At 38.4% G+C, this 20,735-nt stretch overlaps 1 protein-coding gene across 11 annotated transcripts in view; it reads left to right on the forward strand.

Moving 5' to 3' along the window:
• Positions 1-20,735, forward strand: part of prom1a (prominin 1a) — an 82,618-nt gene that overhangs the window by 15,177 nt on the left and 46,706 nt on the right. For 7 of the 11 annotated variants that reach the window (XM_067599922.1, XM_067599921.1, XM_067599926.1 and 4 more), the window contains exons 2-3: positions 16,694-16,752; positions 17,317-17,343. In XM_067599922.1, coding sequence (XP_067456023.1) covers positions 16,694-16,752; positions 17,317-17,343 — 86 coding nt within the window. The remainder of the gene's footprint in view (positions 1-16,693; positions 16,753-17,316; positions 17,344-20,735) is intronic. The other 4 variants (XM_067599924.1, XM_067599925.1, XM_067599927.1 and 1 more) reach the window with 1 other exon arrangement.

Here is a 20,735-nt window from a genome sequence, read left to right on the forward strand (position 1 = left end):
TGCTCTCCACACACCCACACGCATACATCCTGTATGGATACACATAGTGTATGTATACACATCAGTGGTGGCTGGTGACTCAAAAAATTGGGGAGGACAGGAGGAAAACCAACCCATGGTGTCATGTTATTTTACACTAGCTGGCTACTCATCTCTCTTATGTTCAAATGCAGGGCCATGCAGAGACCTTTAGAGGGGCAGATGCTCAAAGTTGGCAAAGGGGCAAAGGGAACAAAATGTTAAAACACCTTACACCAACATAATTTACAGCATAACCTGTTGAATTATAGCAACACACATTCAAACAGAATGTAACATGAAATATTACAACAAACCGCATCATACTATATCATTGTCCCGCACCCAGTGAAATCAGAGAGGGGGACAATTTTAGATGCCATTCATTAAATGGCATATAAAACTGCTTGCTGCTTTCCTTTGCTTTCAAAAACAAAAACCCAATGAGTGGTGAAAAAGCTGCTCCTTTAAAAACATTTAGCATATACATATTGTTTCTAAACAAAGAAGTGCTCATTTTAGTCTTGGAGTGGTTCAAAATGTGTCATTTTACCAACAAAGTTAAACCAAGTTCATTTCAAATGTATAGTATTGTTCTATCGTGACAACAGATTCATGTGCTCATCAAAAACATATCTGATGACTGACATGTGTTTCCTGTGTATTTTCTTAGTATACAGAAATATATAAAGTATCACAAAGCTTATAATCCGATGCAGGCACAGATCAGTGCTGAACACTTGAAAGATTTATCACTAAAAACATTCACAGATCTAAAAGTGTAGGTTCACATCAGAAAGTATTAATGCATGTTTCAAATACATGACTTACACACTCTTATCTATATGCACGACATACAAAAAATAGCCTACAAAGCTGACATGTTAATACTGTTGTTATTCTAGTTACTTTTAGTATTTAAAAAGTCTTAATTCTAGTTACTTTAAGCTTATTACTCAATATACAGCTCAGCTCACAAACAAGCAGCAGGACCTCCTGTACACTCACTCACAAATCACACAACATCAACAGGTGACTGAACAACCAATCAATTAAAAACTGGATAAATTCTAACTCTATAATAAGGCAAACTACCTACAGCACATTATATGATCTCTGCTGCAGTCTTTCAAGGAGATAAATTCACACAACAGCCACAGAGAGACATTTAACCATCAGAGAAGAAATCAGTGACCAAAGAGAAAAGAGAGAGAGGTTTATCTGACTCATGTTATCTGATGTCTTCTGCTTTCTTTCATGGAGACGAAGTATCCATTTCATAACGTCCATTTGTGGCTGTTGGTCATCTTGTTTGTTAACAGAACTTTGTCGCTGCTGTTATCTGTTATCTGTTAACTGGTCTGATATCATTAGCAACGATGACAAACAAGCTAAGTCTCCCGGTTGTTCCATTTAAATTATGTTGTTAACTTTCTATTGTTGAGAGGAGTTCACTTTAGAGCAGCAGCACATCTGGCTGCCACACGCCACCATAGTCCTGCCGTTGGTCCAGCTGAGGCAACGAGGCCCGAGGCTACGCCAGCAGAGTGGGGCTCTCTATCTGCTCCCTGGTGGCGTCCTCCCAGTCCAAATCCAGTCTCATCTTTCTTTCTCGTCAACAGTCAATATTTATTCAAAAATTCAAAAATCACCATTCAAAAATGTTGCTGCATTCGTCACATTAAATAAAATTCAATGAAACTATGATGGCTATCATGTGCTCCTGTTTTATTTAAGATACAGCCATAATATAGTGTGATTGTGACACTCTCTCTGTTCTCTGAAAGCTTCATCAAGGATTAATCACCCATTTATTAATGACTGATGAGGTATTTATGAATGGAAATACATAAATTTGTGGTTCAGAAGTTTGAAGGGTGTATATATGAAGAATATGAGCAGTATGTAAGGGTTAATTGAAATGTGCAGGGTAACTTTCTCATGGGAGGTCAAGTTGTCTGGACCGACTAATACCTTTTTTATTAGCCACACCAACATGTTCTCAGCCGCTCAACTTCAGGGAGAACATTGTTACCAAGGTATCAAGGTAAAAAGATTAACGGTTTTAAATTAAAAGCCTGTGTGTGTGTGTGTGTGTATGTGTGTGGCCTAACTAAGCCTACTTTTGGGACACATTTCAGACTAGAGACCAGTTAATTGGGGGTGGCTTGTCCAATTGGGGACAAAGGCCGTGTCCCCAATTGGGAAAAAGCTGATTTTTACGTCAGTGGTTAAGGTTAGGGTTAGGGTAAGTCTCCAGGAAATGAATGTAAGTCTATATTATGTCCCCAAAATTGTAAATGTGTATATGTGTGTGTGTGTGTGTGTGTATGTTCGTCCCTCCTGTCTTACGGTTGTGTAAAGTTAAGTCTGACTCTCTCTCCATAGTTACAGATTCTATGGTAACAGATTGTTTACCTTAAGCAGAGGTGTTTTTACACCAAGCTCATGGGAAGTCAGCTCTGATGAGAACAGTCAGCTCCTGAGACACGATCACATGTACATACACATAATTGTCCTCCTTTCTCAGAAATGTCTCAGTTAAATGTCAAGTAACTGTTGAACTAAGATTCGCTGGAAGACATTTATCAAAGCAGGATCTGATGTAATCATGGATTTAGTAGAAAAGAACCCAGCAAATCATCACCTATTTGTAGGCTGATGTTAATGTTTGCGAAAGTTATTACAGTTTCATACGATTGGTTACATGCATGGTTCAATACTGCGTATGTATCGTCAAAACTCTTCACACAGCAACAATTATGGCTCAAACTGTGACGAAATTGGCATTGCTTTCACAAAAAAAGCATTCATTGACTACAGCCTTCAAATTTCCTGAATACTTCTCTCACTCAAACCAACAAAAAACAGTAGATCTGCAGCCCATTTTGCAAATCCTTGCATACTCACTTCAAAACTCTTCAGTTTATGCTCACAAATTAACATGTCATATCCTGTCGACACCAATTTGTCAAGTCTAACTATAACCATTTTGAAATACATCTATATTCAACCAACCCCCACCAAAACCTTTCCTGCTGCATTTCTATGACTCGTTCCTGTAGAATACACTGTAGTAGGCTCTATAGAGAGGTACAAATCTAACTGTATTTTGTAATGAAAAGTTTGTTTAACGAAAAAGATGCATCATGTGTTGCCTGTGTTTTTTTTCTGTGTTCTGATTGACACATGAATTGTTGTCAATTGAAATCAAGTGTGTCTGCTGGAAGGATTTGCTTTTGTGTGTAAAATGAACTGCTATGCCCAGCAGCGTGTTGGTAAAGTTGACTGTATGAAGAATTTTGACTGTGGACTCAGTATTGAATAAGGCATGTAACCAATCACAAAGCACCATAAGTAGCAGTACTAATTATAATAATGTCTATAAACAGTTATCTGCATATGAATGCAGGATATGTAGGTAATGGGACAAGATTTTGGTTTTGGAAGCGATCTGGTTTCCTTTTGTAGTCCGTTTGTAGTCCGTGTGGTATTGACCAATCATGTTTGAGTGGGCTTAGATTTTATGCAAGTAAACAGTCATGGAGAACAAAAGAGACAGAGTGCATTGGCCGAAATGCAATCTTGGAACCATTGGCTATCATCAAGTTGCTAATTGGACTGTAAACAACAACTGGCATACGGAGAGGAAGTCTTGGCCCAGATATCCATTATCCAGATAGCCGCTTGCTACACTGGAGCCCACGAAATGTTGGCCCTCTCAGATTGTTTCCCGTTAGTAACTTTTCTGATCTTAGTTGTCCACTCTGTCAACGATGGTGCTTGCCCCGGGGTTGACGCTGTTGAATACATGATGCCACTTCATGTGGCTGTGGAGGCCGATGTGTGAGCCACGCACTCATCCACAGGTGGGGCAAGGGAGCCCAAATATTGGGCGTGTAATGTAGGCGGTCCTCTAGTGTCGTTGGGCATGTCTTTTGGTCCTCCTCTGTTGGCTGGTTTAATGTATTTGTTCGATCACCCTGGCACAAGTGACCTACCAGGCCGATCCATCGAGTGCCAGAAGTTCAAGATGGGTGGGGTTTACACTTCAGGAGGTCTTTGGTATAGTCCTTATAGCGCCTCTTTTTCCCGTTGGCAGCACGTTTTGCATCACTGAGTTGCCCATGGAGGGCTAGATGGTGGTCAGGCATGTGGATAGTGTGCCCTATCCAACAAAGATGTTTTTTAGCCACTGCTGCTTCCATTTGCATGGAAAGTATGGAGGCCAAAAGAAGCCCCCGCTCCCAAAAAAAGCTAAAGGTCAGACAAGAATCAAAATGTGTGTTGCAGAGCTACAGTAGGATTTATTTTTCTTTCCCATCATGTGAATCACACTGCGAGCTGTAAGATAAAGCTTTATTTTGCAATCCCATAGAGAGGTCCTGGAACCTTGGCGTGTATAAACAGGAAAAAAGGAAATGAGAGGTAGGTTGCCAATGTGCGTGTAGGATGTGGTGGTTTGACACAATCACACAGGTCTCTTTTTGGAGCAAAGCAAAACAGTTTCTCTCAGTTGTCTTTCAAATAGTGATGTAGCAAAAGCAGAGATATCCTGACTTTTAGCCCTTTAGTGTGGCTCAAGCTCCAAAACCATTGGATCCTACATTCCATACCACCTACATCTTTTTGTTAGACTCTCCCAGCTGGGTAAATGCCAAGTCATTAAAGCTCTACAACTCCAGTTTGGTGGTCCAGCAGGCTTTTTGTGAAAAGTGTGTAGTCACCAAAACCAACCCTGATATTCTCAGACTTGACAAAGCTCCTACAGAGCGTCGGAACTGACTAGTATTCCCTTTGACTAGTAAACTGGCCTCCATGGGTCAGTGGTGTGTCCCTTTAAATTGAGATATGCCTTGTAGCTCAGTTTGCATTGCCATACCATATCATCTAAATGTGACATCCTGGATATGAATCAGACCGACGACCCTTGTTGCATCATTCTCTTCTCTCTCACAATCTTCCTCGTCTGCCTTCACTTTGAACTCTCTAGTAAACACGTTTCTAGTAAACACAAAAACGCCAAGTCATTATCTAAAATTACTGAAACTTTTTAGTTGCATAGCAACGGAATGAAGAAATGCTCCTTGAATGCTTTTATCTCCTTCTGTTACTGGACTTTCACAGCTGCACCTCGTGTCTGTTCACAGCTACAGAGCCGATGACACATCTCAAAGGTGTCAGAAGGTGTTCTGGGTACTAACATGACTTGACAGCAGAACATATTGGAGTGACATATGCAATAAAGTGGTAATACATGTAATCTTAATTTGTTTTAATGTGCTTCATCTTTGTTGGTGAGCCTTAATTGCTGTGGTGATTTTGTACTGTACTTTACCTGCAAGCATGGGTGGTACTTTATTAGATTTTATTTTGTTTATGAGGTTCAAGTTTTCTTAGCTGGTGCATTATCTGTTGGTTCTGGTTGGTTGGATATGACCTTTGTGTTAATAAAAGCTACAATTATTAATGTTTATCTAACTCTTGATGGAAATAACTGGCTCTTAAGCTGCTAAATGCTCCACAATTTTCACCAGCTAGTTGCTAACTTTGTCTGTCTGCAACTTAGTGCTGGGAAAGGAGCGTGCTGTATTTTTTTAAGGGCCAATTCACTGAAAACATTTTCCTTCCACACCAAATACAATTCTATGAATCAACAACAACAGAACTACTAATATTGATAATAAGTGATGAACCCAAACATATTTATATAGATACGGATACCCTGCAGTTCACCTCAGGTCTGAGAAGTGTTTTGTCATCAGCTTGTTTTGATTTTTTCAGCCTGCAGCTTTACTGTTTCGGTTTCTTCTCACCACTGGGTTTTTGTGGGGTTTTTTGTTCTCTTTTGCCATGGATTTTTATCACGCTATTGTTTTGCCTGATGAAAAGTAGCGGCTACCTTGGTAGTGGCTAATGGGGACCAAATAAACAAAAATTTTAAAATCACTATTAACAACCCCTTTCACATTACACATCATTCAATCCAAAATCAATATAATAATATTGATTATAGTAGCTTTAAGTACAGCACACGAAAATCTCATGGGTTATTAAAATGAGGGCACAAGCAGACATCCTGGTTTCTGTCACTTCAGCGACAGAAAGGCTGAGCAGAGTTCCCTGTCTGCTTTAATGTTACAACTCCTGCTGAATTTAATTCTGAATATAAAGTCTCTCCTGTTTGTGTGTGTGTGTGTGTCTGTCTTCAGATAACTCAGCAGGGGAGAATCCATGTAGCTGGTAACAGCGTCCCTCTGTTCAGGAAAAATCCCCAAACTGGCTGTCTGCTTTGTTGCACCGTACGCCTTACAAGCAGAGAGGAGCTGAATGAAGTTTTGTGGTGTAGAAATGTATCTCATGGCCAGGCTTACTTACGTATTTCTTTTTCTTTTTTTAATAAGCCCGTTAGCAACGGGTGTTGTCACAGACGACTGCTGGGGCTTAGTAGGAGGAATATTAGAGTTTTGTTGACTCGGCTGGTGGCTTTTGGAGCAAGTTGATTGGAATTTCTTTTTTTTTTTCTTTAAATATGCAGTTCATAGGTTCTGCTGGCCATAAGAGCAGGAGAACCTTAGTTTCCATGACATCAATGTTAGTAAACAACATTTTCCTTCTTTCATATTTATCTATCATCTTTCCATCTATTTGTACATGTATTTATCACTTTAGAATCACTTTACTCTTTGTATTCACACTCTATCTATCTATCTATCTATCTATCTATCTATCTATCTAGCTCAATCTTTCTCGCCCTGACTCTCTCTCTCCACTATTTTTCTGTGTCCATCTGTCTCAGCTTGTTCCAGATATTTTTTTTTTTCCCTTCGGCAGACCTTCCTTCTGTCTCTTCCTCTTTTACACTTTCTGCACTTCAATTTCAGCCATTTAGCTTATGCTCTTATGTAGAGCAACTTAAAATAAGTCAGGATGTAAAATAAGCTTCAATTCTGTCACCAGCAGCATTAACAGCATCTAGCAGAAAGGAGCGCACATGTCTGTGACTTGCTTTCTGTCGCTTCAGTCAGGATTTACTCTACTCCCATTCCAGTTTCTGCACTACTCTACAGTCACTATTATGCTTACTGAAAGCAGAAATAATCACATCATGTATTCAACACCATGAACCAGAGCTAGACTGATTTATCAGCTAGGCCAATATATTGATTGATATTAGCTGATTGCAAATGTTGTTTATATGTCAAATGATAAGTAAAAAGAAACTGTTGTTCAGAAATGCCACAAATATGTTTGAGATCATTTAGAAACTTCGTCTCTCGACTATCAATTTTGATGCCAAATATTAACGACAACTGTTTTTTAAAGCAAAAATACCAAACATCTGATAGTAAACTGAATGGACAAACTGTTGGTCAGACAATACGAGACATTTAAAGATGTAATCTTGGGCTGCAGGAGATTATAGCAGGCATTTTTCACAATTTTTTAAAAATTTTATAGACAAACGGATTAATCAATGGAAGAAAATAATCAGCAGAGTAATCAGTAATTAAAATAATCATTAGTTGCAGCTATCATCAGGCTACACTGTAAACAAAGTGATGCTATCCAAAGCTTAAATTAGTTTTAATTTGCTCAGTCATCAAACAAAATTGTTGTTTGACTTTTACTAAAATATAACCATCCTACATGTTCACATTACAGCTAGCATGTTGTTCTGTCTACAAATACTGTATATCAGAATTAAAGGTTTCATCAAAATGACGATAACATCTGGAATCGCTCATGACGACGTATCTTTTTGCTTTTACATTTGTGCTCTTATGCAGATGGATTTCGAGGGAGTGCAGCAGCAGATGAGGTTTAGATTCAAAGGTTTCTAAACTCACAGGTAAACAACAGTAAGAGGCTGAGTCTCAAAGCCCCAACATAATTAATAAAAAGTAGAAGGGGAAGAGTATTTGTTTGAGAAGTGAAAAGTTAAAATGTAGGCTTGGTACAAATGTAATCTCTTTTGTGGTTTTTACAACCTTAACTCTCTGCTACATGTCTCACCCCCGACAGGCAGCTACACTGTCAATTGGACCTGTTTTGTCTGACATTTATTTAGAAAAAAAAGGCTGTTTTCTCCCACAGGAACAAGGTTATTGGTTTTTCGAGACTGTACGTTACATGATATTCTTGAATAGTTGAAGCTGTTTGAGCCTCAGTGCCGCGTTTACAAAGGTCAGTCATCTCAACAGCTCTGCTTCAATAACAATCACAGGATGTCCTATTGGTTACGCAGACAGTCTCATAACACAAAGATTCCTGTTCCCATCACACACTGTAAAAACTGTTGTAGAGCTGGAAGTCTGACTGACTGCTGAGATGAATAAGAGTTCAGTCAAACAAAGACAAAGAAAATGATGAAACAAAACATCACTGATCAACAGCAGGAACACTATCAGCGACTTGACATCACATCAGTTATATTTCTGCAGCTTCACGAAAAATATCCTTGTTCTTTTTTGAAGACTTTTCTATTAATAATCATGCAAAGTCCATCACGTGCATACTGTATACTATAACGTCTTTTAGAATAAAAACATATTCATTATTATTTGAATAAGATACACTGTTCTGCATGAAATAATTATTTCTTGTAAATAATGGTAAAAAAAGACATTATCTTTACAGACGATATACAGTAAAGACTGACAGAACACTAAATAAATAATACCTGTTAATTTAAATTTAGAGTTCTTGTTATTATTTAGTATTTTTCTTCAAAAGGTCTTCGAAAGTTCCTGATTTAAATAATAATTTTTTTATATAAGCAGAGTTTTTGTACAACTGCTTGTATTTAGATAGCATTTAACATTTGAGAAGTTTGGCTTTATTTGTTGAATGAAAAAAGGGATTTGTAGAAAAACATGTTTATATTTCTTGAAGTTCCTTAAAATTTTCAGTCCTGGTTGATTTGGCGACACCTGTGGTTATCGTGGTAACAGAAAGCGTGGTTTAATAATACAGGTACCAGACATGTGCGGGCAGAAAACACACCGTGAGGAGTAACTTTGTCAGAATTACAACAGAAGAGCAACTGATGTATCTCTGTTTACAGCACAGCCAAACAAAGTCTTGATGTTTCAGTAAAAATGTCATAATTGAGCAACTGCAATCTGATTTCATTCAAGTAATTTTTCACAGAAAAGTGTGTTACCTTGCTGAGAAGTTGTAGATGGCTGCTCCTTCTTGTTTCATTACTCCCTGCAATATTTACAACTGATAAACTATCGAAAAAGGACAAAAATGACCTTGTCTTTTTTTGTAGATGCGTTTTTTTGATTAAGGATCACTGTGAGTGTTAATCTTAATTACACTGAATTTTTGGAAAAACACACCATGCTTTCAAGTTGCAGTAACTTAATACCGATCCGATACTGCTGTAGTAGAGTTAACAATAAACAGTGAGGCTGATTTTAGTGAGATAAAATTACATTGGATCACATTCATGCATCATTTCCTGTGAATCCCTTGTGCACGTGGAGGCTATTTGAATCAAGCTATAAAAACTACTATACAAAGAGAAGGGCTGCAACTAACATTTATTTTCATTATTGTTTAATCTAATTATCCTCTCAGTTAATCAATTAATCGGCTTGTCTATAAAATCTAAAACCCCAATATCAGAAATAGTGAAAAATATCTGTTATAGTTCCCAACACCCCAAGGTGATGCCTTCAGATGTCTTGTTGTGTCTGACCAACAGTCCAAAACCCAAAGATATTCAGTTAATCATCATGTATGCTGAAGAAAATTATTCAATTATCACATTTGAGAAGCTGAAACCAGACGTTTTTTGTTGCCATTTTTACTTAAAAGAATGATTGATGATTATGCAATTATCAAAACAGTTGCTGATTAATTTTCGATTAATCGACTAATTGTGAAGCTCTAACAGAGAAGTAATTATTTAATATAAATTTGTAAAAAGAAAATGCAGAAGATAAATAGTGTCAAAAATGGGTTAGATTTCATGAAAATCTTAAAGATGATAATTTTACAGTATCAGAAAGTTTGGTTTTTGGTACTGGTACCAAAACTCAGGTATTCAGGTATTAGTAGCATCGATAGCAATAATATCTCGCCCTTTACATACTGTGCAAAAGGTGGCATTAATATGTATTTGATAGAATAGATAGATTTGTGGTTGCACAGAGCCCTGGTGATGATAGCCTTGATGATATAGTACAGAGACAGAGGCTTCGTGCCCAAGCCAACAACATCAAAGTGTGCCTATTAAGAGTCATGTAACGTGTTAATGTCTAACACATTGAACTCTGCCCTGCCCACACTTTGCTTTGAATGACGATGCCAAAACAAATAATCCAGCATTGTGATCCGTCTCCCCATAGACTAGTCTGCTGTGGCGTAGTTCATCCGATCTTGATACACTCTGAAAAATATCTGAGGTTAAGAAGTTATTTGATCTCAGTTCTATATTCTGTGTTTTTAAATTTACCCAAAATGATTCATGGCCACCATCTTCTATTTCATGTCATAAGAATTGGAAGACTGTATGTGGCGGTTATGGTGGCTTAACGCTATTGTGTACGTCTCACCAACACAGGAGCCTTCCTGCTGCAAATCCTTATAGACAATCAATGCACAGATGAACTTGGTGTTTATTGTATTCAGTCACCAAAGGCGTAGGCTTGAACACTTCACTCAGATCATTTAATCCATGGCACTAATCGCCTTTTTTTTCCATGGACACCCTGAGGGGCTGCTAGGAGGATTAACAGCCAAACATTGCAGTTTAGTTTGCTGTGATAATTTTCCTCTTGTATGTCTGTAGTTAATAAATGAAACACAAGACACACAAACTATGGATTGTTTTCAATACAAATAGAGTACTTGGCCTCTGTTACTTTGGATTACCAACTCTTTATTTCCATTCAGTGTTTTAATTTTTGTATGTTTTAACATTGTTTCTAATTTTCCCTAAATATGACAAATTGTGGTATGACTTTCAATATACTGTGCAGTGACAGGTTGATATACTGTATAAAGTTTGTAGTATTGTCCCTCAAATGAGCATGATCTTTTTCCTGAACTATAGCAGCTCAGTGTATCTACATAATATTTTTTACATTTTCTAGGAAACACCCTCTTCTCCCCAGTCAGCGATAGCAGTATACACAGTAGCGATCAGGTAATGTTTAAATGAAAAGATTTTAATTGACAAAATCAAATCAATACAGTTGTTGGTCCACGTCTAAGTAAGCTGTGTGTTTGCTTATTGCATATAAAAAAAAAAAGTAGAGAGAGAAGGATGCTGACACCTGGCCAACAGCAGGTACTCATGCTGGAAAGACAAGCAGAACAAAATCAATTTGTGGCAAAGTGCAATCTGGGATGGTCTTATTAAGCTCATTTTTATTTGTTCTTAGCCAGGATGAACACCACAGAAGGTAAATTGAGGGAAAGAGTGCAAACAAATCAATGCAAATGCTTCGCCAAGGTTACATGGACCGGAATCAGATTAGTTTTGACTCCCTGCTGTCAGAATCGTATAGGATCCCATTTTCAAAAAGCACTACTGTAGCTGAGTTTGTGTTTTATTCACAAGCCCTGATTCACAACTGAATACCAAACAACTATTAAAAAAACATTTTACAGAGCCAAATGTGCTACTCTATATTTTCACCAAAGAAAACAAACTATGTATGCTTGTGAACACGATTAATTGAACCGCCCTGGTGAGAGTAAAGTTTTGATCCTGGTGAGCGTTCAGTGCCCTGGAAAAAACCCCACTGTTCATGGCCATCAAAATAGCTTCTTCCTCCGCTATTCTAATGCCGAGCAGCAGAACCAAGATAGAGAACTGCTGGAGTCCTGTGGGCGGGCGATTCACTTCTAGAGAAACTGATAAAAAATTCATCTTGCCAGGTTCTGCTTTATCTTGAGCTCCCTGCAAAGCTTCATTAAATCTGCTGTAAAACCTCAACCTCGATTTGGTTCAGAGCTGAGGAGCTATTGAAGCTGGCTTCGGCGATGCATTTACATTTACATTAATATCTCTCCTACATTTACATTAACAACTTCAATACTATATCTGCATTTTGCTGAGAGAACAGTTTTTAATCCACGGAGAATAAGCAGCTGCTGGAACTAGTTTATGGTAAACATGACAAAAAAAAAATTAGTTTCCAAGGGTCAAAGGCCACAATTTATCTACTTTTCTTTAAAGTGACGAGTACCAGCAGAGAGGGTGGGGAGGAGAGAGTTAAACGTGGGTGGAAAAAAGCATCAAGTGAGCTTTTCCTTCATGGAGAGGGATTAGACGCCTCTCACTGAAAACAGAGGTTGGATTCAATCCAGCCCTCTCTCCTTGTTGCTTTTCTGTCTTTCACCTCTTATTTTTCTCCCCTCTCATCCCTCTTGTCTTTGATCTTTCTCTGTCCTTTCCTTCTCTTTCCTCTGTTACAGTGTATTCATCCATCCTCTAGTGCCTCTTTTCATCATTTTGCTCTCTCCCTCTTAGCTGAGTATTCCCAACCAAGTTCATTCATTCATTCATGAGAAATTGGAGTTTCGGTTGTACAAACTTTTCTCAGAGGCAGAAAGTAACTTAGTTGAGTTAAAACCTGCTTAAAATCTGCCACTGATTCATCTATTCTGCATGTATCACACACAAACTGTAGTATGCACTCATCTCGAGTCTTTCTGGGCTGGCGACTGAAGTATTACCTATCAATTCGGTTGATGTTCAATTTGCCTTCACTAACATATTTCATAGAAAATGTACCGCCACTGGGATTACGCTTTGGTTGCTTCTGGTAAATAGCCCTTAGTTGAAATTCGGGAAAGTTGATGTCTTAGTTAAATTGAAGCATGTGATGAGATGCAAACCTCTGAGTCCAATGTCTAAATCATGTGCTTTAGACGCCCAGCAAACCACTTCAACCTTCTCATAACTTTTCGCTGTTAAATAAATGCCACACTACTTCCTGCATTTGAAAAAATCATTGCAAGTGATACAATTGTAATAATATAATCCAGTTCATGATTTTAATACATTTTTGTTTGCCTGCCATATTCAGGATTGAATTCAGGATTGAAACCTCATAAAACCGCATTGTTAAGACAGTTGAGCAAGAATAATGAACGATAATCGAAAAGGTCATCATTACGCATAAAATACAGGTTAAACCACACAGCTATTGACTGTGGAGCACATGCTGTTTAATAATCAGTTTCAGCACAGATAGAGCAGAAAGGTCTGTTCACTAATTGATCTGCTGTTGTTTGTGTTTTTAGACAAAACATCAGTCTTGATATCAGCAGACTGTTGCTAGCTAGCGTTACATAGCAGGTAAAGACAAACTGAACAAAGTAGAATCAGGAAACTCCCAGAACTTCAACCCTCGTAACCAGAGATGATACCTCATCAATGAACACGAACTGAGAGAACAGATCAGTAAGCATTTTCAGTCTGTCCTTCTTGTAGACATGACCTTTAAATTCCCTACGAAATAGCCAAAGACAACCAGGCACCTGGAGTCAAGACAGACCCGTAAACTGCGGCAGGTGCACATGTATTGTAACTAATCACATCAAAGTTCGAGATATCGCCCGGCCCAAATCCGAGTGACAATTACTCTGTATTTGATCAAATGCATTGTAGCCAATGTAGCTGCATATGAATGTAATTCAGATGAGACGGGGTTGAGGCTCGGAGGGTCTTTTTAAAAGGCACCAGAAAGCTTTTTCCACTGTTCGTGGAGACTGGGATACATTAAAGAAAATGTTAAGCAATAATTTGCTGACTGGTCTCTCTCTCCTTTTGATATTTTCCTTCTACAGCTCATACCTCCTTCCCCACAAACATCAGCCTTTCAATGAGGTCAGCACAAAAAAAAAAAGGCACTACTCATATTTTTGACATGTTGTGTCAAACAGTGTTTAGACCTGAATGCTTGTTGTGCAGCTGTAGAGATATTGTTTACCACAGTTACTGTTTGTGTCTCCTGAAGACAAAGAGAATTTAAACACACCTTCAACACAAGGTCAGAGGCTTTTTTTTTGAAAAACAAAACAAGAACAGAAAAAACAGGAAAAGATGACAGCTGGGCTTGGCTCACTGTCCTTTTATTTTCTCCAAAACCCTGGATCATTTTACACCTGACCCCAAAACACACAATACTGCCTTCCTTGGGGGGGGGAACTAACCTAGAAGCTGGAAACATTTGTTTTCAGGCTGACCTATAACGTAGTCTTGTTTCTCAGACTTACTGTGAAAATCACAAACTTCATTTGTTCGCTTACTGTAACAACTAGTATCAAACTGCCCCGAAGCAAGGCATTAAGTTGCACCTCTTACAGCTCTGTGGCAACCAGAACAAGCCTGTGGTTATACTGGGCAGGTCATACAAGTGTGAGGAAGACTGACTGAGAAATAAGAGCTGTATTCAGTCAAATAATCCTTCATTAATAAATATTTAAATAAAGGCAATTAGACATGAGCTCCTCTCTTCCTTAACAGCTGTAATAACTGGGTGAGTGTAACCCTGAAGCATCCGGCTATTAATACAAATCTCATGCTTTGAATAATAGGCAATGATCATAAGTCTGTTTTGTATTAAATTAAACAATTCCTGTCAACAGTTCTTCTGTAGGACATATTCTTTCTTCAGCAAAAAGAAACACTGCATTGCACAAGAGGGAAAAACCGATATGTCTTTTGCAACTTATTTTTGGAAACCTTTTGCCTCTGAGAAGACTTGCTGTCTCTGTCATCATTATATGATGAGTCAGAGTCAGCGCCGCTCCAGGTGTAGATGTGAAAGAGAACAGCAACAAACAGTATTTAAGAGGAGATACTGTTTGTGTGTTGTTTTGTGATGTCTTTATGATTTCAATTTTTTTTTAACTGATTGTCTGATTGAATGTGATTGAACTGTTGAAAATGGATTTGCAACCAATAGAAGAGCAGCTTATCTCGCTGAATCATTTGTTTTTTGTGTGTGCACATGTTGGCTACAACATACAGTTAGTGCAAACTTTGTGTATCAGCATTTCAAGACAGTTCAGTAATTGTCAGGTAACTCCCCATTTCACTGTATGTCACCTTCATATTTAATAAGTCCTGCACCCATATTGGTTTCTTACAACAGAACAAGCACATGCAGGTTTGGTGGACTGGAGACAGAAATGAGAGTCCAAGTGTTTTTTTTCCCTTTGTTTTTTAAATCTGTGATAGCCCTGTGATTAACTGGAAAACCATACAGGGTAAAAAAAGGTGAATTATCATTTCTGCATCCTAGTCGCAAGGGTCCAAGTTAAGTAATGCTTGTCATCTGCCTATATCTGCAAGAGTTCACCCAAAATTTATGACTGCACTGACTGCACATTCCTACAAGCACGCCAGCTGAAACACGTCCACAGACAGTGAGTTCAGGATGAACAGAACCACATGCGTATCCATGATGTCTTTGTCCTTTTTGGAGTATGTCAGGGACTTAATGTAAATTTCATTAACTGCCCATGTCCGCCTGAAGGACAAATTTAATGATGCTAATTTATTATTGTGCAGATTGCATGCACCTGCAAGTGGGCCCGCTGCACATGTGTGGAATACATAGACAGACAGCCAGTGTTGTATGTAGAGAACTGTGTGTGCATCCTCAGTTATATCCTCATCTGTCTGTTCATCTTTTGCGTGAATTAAATTCCTCTTCTTGGCGTTTAACTCGCAAAGCTTTTATTGCACTTACAGTAACATAACAAGTGTAGTTGTCATCAACTCGAGTACTTCAGGTGGTTCACTGTCTCTCCTCTGCTGCGCTGTTTGCAGTGAACCACAGAGAGCAGAGAAGAGTAAAGCGACCATAAATGACAGCAAAATGCAGTTTATTTATGTTATTTATGTTATTTACCTAATTTACTGTATGTGCACTTGTTTCATTTCAGCTCAGTGAGAGTCTCTATATATCACACAAAAGATGGACAGACTCCAAATGACAAAAAATATTGCCTTAAAGAGTGTGATTTGCAACACAATGAAATAAATGATAGAGCATAATATGAAACGATAGCTGTTTTTCTGTTGTCACATATCTCACAGCCCTCGCTATTATAGTTTCAAGGGTAATAGAAACAGCCACAGGTGAAGTTAGAAGGACTTTCATTTCCACAATACTGGTTATCTGAAATAAGTTTTGCTGGGAGTTCTGATCCAAAAGGAACCAGCATATCAACACCAACAACACAGGATCCCAACACAATGTCAGTCCAGAAATAAATAAAGAGTGGGGCACCTTGTCAGACTATCTAAACCAAGAGGATAGAGAAGGGGATGAAGGGGACACTGCAATCATGGTACATCATAATGGGTTGGATAAAGGTACCCCACCATGCATGTTATACTCTGCACATGTGAATATGTGACAGGTGTGTTGGAGCACAACTTGAATAACAATGAGAAAACTCCAGCTCACTGTCTCGCTTACCGCTGGAATATTCATTAATTTATGATGTTTGGAGATACAGGCAAGCATCAAAAGAGTTTCATATATATAAACATAGAAGCTGCCTCGATTATCCAATAAGAGAACCATAGAAATGAGTTCAACGGATGAAGGAAACACCTTGAGCAAACACATAGCAATTATAGAAAAAGAAACAACAGATTTCTTCATGTTATGTTTTATGTTTTCTGTTGCAGATCTTCTTGTCAAAGTGGCGAAGGACAGGTTTGGAGCCATTCAGACGGAATATCAAAAGGTAACTGTGTGTGTCTGCATATATTAAAATGCTTGTTTTGCTGTGTCTTTTTCTTCACCTTATTTATGTTTTTTTTTCTGATTGGATGCAGCAATTTACAATATAAATTACAGACGAAATATACCTCTGAGGTACTCTGTGGTCCATGACTTTTCTGAAGCAAGGTGTTGATAGCTTTTACAAGCCAAGGCAAGACCATTTTTTTGCTGGCACCCCACAAAAAAATGGTAGTTGCTTCTGGCACATACATCATTCTAGTTTTTTATGTAGAACAACTTAAAACTTTTTAAAGCTTTTTCACCATCCTTGAGATGTAAAAATACTTTGTGAGGTCTGTACGTTCCTTTTAATTGCAGGATAATTTGCTGTCTGTGTGCAGTGTTACAATATGCAATATGTGTTATATGCATGCCAGTTTTTTTTATTTATTTTTCTTTAATTTTGTTCTCTTTCGTCCACATGTTTTTGTTTTGTGGCTTTGCTCTTTCTTTGACGCTGCGTTGCCTTTGTCTTCTGCATGCCCTCTTCATCTGATCTTCTCTGATCTGATCTGGCCTCCCTCAGCCAGAGAACATAGTGCTGACCCTTCAGGTAAAGTCTGCACACTGGACTCACAGTCCAACCCATCCCCCTGTCTCATCATGCTCCACTGTCCTGAGTCACTAGGGCTGCACAATTATAACTTAAATAATAAACTCTTTAGTTCATTCTACACTTTGCTTTACATTTTATATGTTTTCTGTTATTTTAACCTATTTATTGTTGAAGTATATGATTTATTGTGCAGCCCTATGACTCTGTCCCAGTCATCCTGTCCACCTTGCAACTACCAAAACTGTAACACCTGTGTCATTTGAAGCATATCCTGATTTAGAGCTTTTTAGCTTCATGGAGGAGCAACAATGCTGACTGGGTCACCAGTCATTGTGGTTCTCTCTAACTGGAAGAGGAGTTTGCAACACAAAACAACGCATTCCAGTCATAGCTGTAACAAAACCAAACAGGATGGAAAAAATACCAATATGGGTTTTGCAAGTTATACTTAACAGTCTCAACTTTCGTGTTAATATGAATCTGTTTCAGTGCTGCAGCTGTAAATTAAAAGCTCCATTCTGACCCTTTTTAAATATTATGGATTACCACACAGATGACAGAGCCTTATGATAAAAGAAGTGATCTGTTCTGTAAATGTGTAACACTGTATTAACATAAATGTAATAAATAGCTTTGAAACCACTGAATAAGCTGGTCCACCATCAGCAGTATTTGCTCTAATATCCACCCAAAACCACAGCGAGGATGAACACACATACACACTTCATCTTCTGCGTGCTGATGTTGGCAGAACTGTTTCTATTACTATAATTCTCCACACACTGACCTGGACCACTGACACAGTATGCAGTGCTGCTACAACTCCTAGAGCTGAAAAAAACACCCATCCGCCGAGAGCTTCAAATGCATTGCTCAAGAAAATTCTCCATGTAAATCCCATTTCCTCCACCATCAGTAATAAGTTTTCCAGTCCCGCCTGAAATATGTGATTTTACAATAACAACACCTAAAAGCAGCTTCTAAAAAACAGTGTTTACAAATAACACAATTGTCTTTGCTTTAAAAAGGAAATCCGTCTCATTGTTTGGCATTAATAGGCCCAATCAAGGGGCAAATACCACGGTTTGAGGCTGAAACCAATGCGGAAGTACCTTAAAGCACAACATCCCCGACGGCTGCGAGATGCTTGCTCCAAAAAATCCCTGGCTCCAAATGACTCCCATTTAAAAAGCATCTTCTCTCTAGAAATACTAAATCAATAATTTTTAACAAGTCATTAAGGTATCATCCTTTGAAGATTATGTTGTAATTTCAACCGAAACTACAGCAGATGTTTCCACTGATTGTTGACTGTTCATTTGTTGTAGATGGGCTCATCAGTGAAATCCCCCTGATAAAGTCTTGATTTGAATAAAAGTCTGCAAACAGTCCAACTGTAGTCAAAAGCTTGCTAATTTTTGTGGTTTTGCAGATTGCAAAGACATAATTTAGAATATCATGTTTCTCTTCACTGTATATTTGTTCCAGAGTGCTATGCAGCAACTCCCAAACCAATTTGCCAACAGGATCTGAACCCTCAATAATGAATCAGAACAGGAAGCACAAATGAACACAATGATTCATGACGATAATTAATTCATTCATTCACCTTCCGTATCTCAGACATTTAGCTTACAGTGAATGAGCAGTTAGGGTAACAGCATCTTGCTCGAGGACCCGTCAGCAGGCCTCATGGCTGCTGCTGGCATTAAATCCGATCAAAGTCACAGAATTGTCTGTTTTCACCGCTCAGACACACTGCTCATCACCCAGTTTGTTCTTTTTGGAAGGTCACCTTCCTCTTTTGGGGACTTGCCAAGACAAAGCTGTAGTCAAAAAATAGTTGCAGCTGCAGGCCCTTGAAGAGTGCTGGTGGAAAAAAATCAAACATTTTTGACCTTTTTTTTGTGTGTGTGTGTGTGTGAAGATTCACCCAATAACAAGCAGAGCCCAGAAGCAGAATGATAATGCAAGCGTTCAGATTTGCACAGTGTCCTCAACAACTGGGTTGACATTGGCGCTTTTATATGACATGGGACACACATACACTCACACATGCCCAGTGCCTCATTTTCTTTCTCTCTTTGCATCTCTGCATCTTCAAACTTGTTTCCACTGACCCTGAAATCACCCATATTTTATTCCTTAAGATCAGAAAGTGTGTGACTAACAGTCTTTTTCCACCTACCATCTTGTAAACCATGTTCTTGACACAGCCAGGAGCCTCTCTCATCCAAACATTATCTTTTAGAATTTGGATTATGCCTGCCACCGGAGATTTCCAAGTATGCACAGAGATTTCTGAAAGAACTTGAGGAGGATACTCCTTCCCGACAAATTCAGAAGTCATTTTATGTCAACCTACATGTTAAAAAGCAAAAGCTGCAGGTCCCTAGAGAAGGCAGGGTCAATGACTTATGAGGACGATTAAGATTAGTGCGAATCAGTCGGGGCCAGCTGGGAGAGCAGTTTGTCCATTCAGGAGCAGTGATAGCAACCCTGCTTTGATCCTTTCATAATGAGAAGCTATTGAACATCACTGTGACAACTTACATACGGTGTGGGAATTACCAATCCCTATTCAATTTTGCAGATTTCCAAAGCCTGTCCTGAGTGTGGTTTAGATAACGGCAGATTAAGTGGGAGCAGTGTTGTAAATGACAAGGGGAGGTGGAAGCTCTACTGCCAACAGCAGCGATTTAACTCTCTCAATATATTGAGGGGAATTTGTGAAGAATCTGTGTTAAATCACCTTGAATATTTCTAATATTCAATCAAAGCTGAGGATTATTGAGGCTTTGTGATGAGAGATGTGCAGAGACAAAGCAGAATCATATGCGTACAGTACAATAAAGCTCTCTACATACAGAGTCTTCTAAGTATCTCATAGCTAACTATACGACAGTCAGCATTTCTCCACTCAATCCTGAGCTTAATGGCACAATCCATACATTTTAATCTTACTTGTCATAACAATAATCTAGATCTTTGACCTTACTGACCAATAATTGACAATTAAACTCTAACTGCCGCCTCTAATCTTAAACTAACCATTCACTGTAGATACTGTATCTGCAACTTACAAATGCATGTGACCTTGTAGTACTTTGTTCTTTAGGTAAAAACTGCATTTTTTTCAAAAACTGAAGAATTAGGAAACAGTAGCATTTACCTTGACAACTATGCATTTTCTAGTTTATCCAGTGAGGATTTGACTTTTCCCCCCAAAGGTAATATACACTCAGTCGCCAATAGATAAAGTACACCTTGCTAAAATCCTTTAGTTTTTACTGTTAAAATTATATTGCGCTATTGGTGTTTCTAATATTTTGTCTGACTTCATTAGACCTGTAACGATTAGCCAATTAATCGATTAATAGTCAACTATT

Source organism: Thunnus thynnus, chromosome 9 (assembly GCF_963924715.1).
Source record: "Thunnus thynnus chromosome 9, fThuThy2.1, whole genome shotgun sequence".
Taxonomy (NCBI): domain Eukaryota; kingdom Metazoa; phylum Chordata; class Actinopteri; order Scombriformes; family Scombridae; genus Thunnus; species Thunnus thynnus.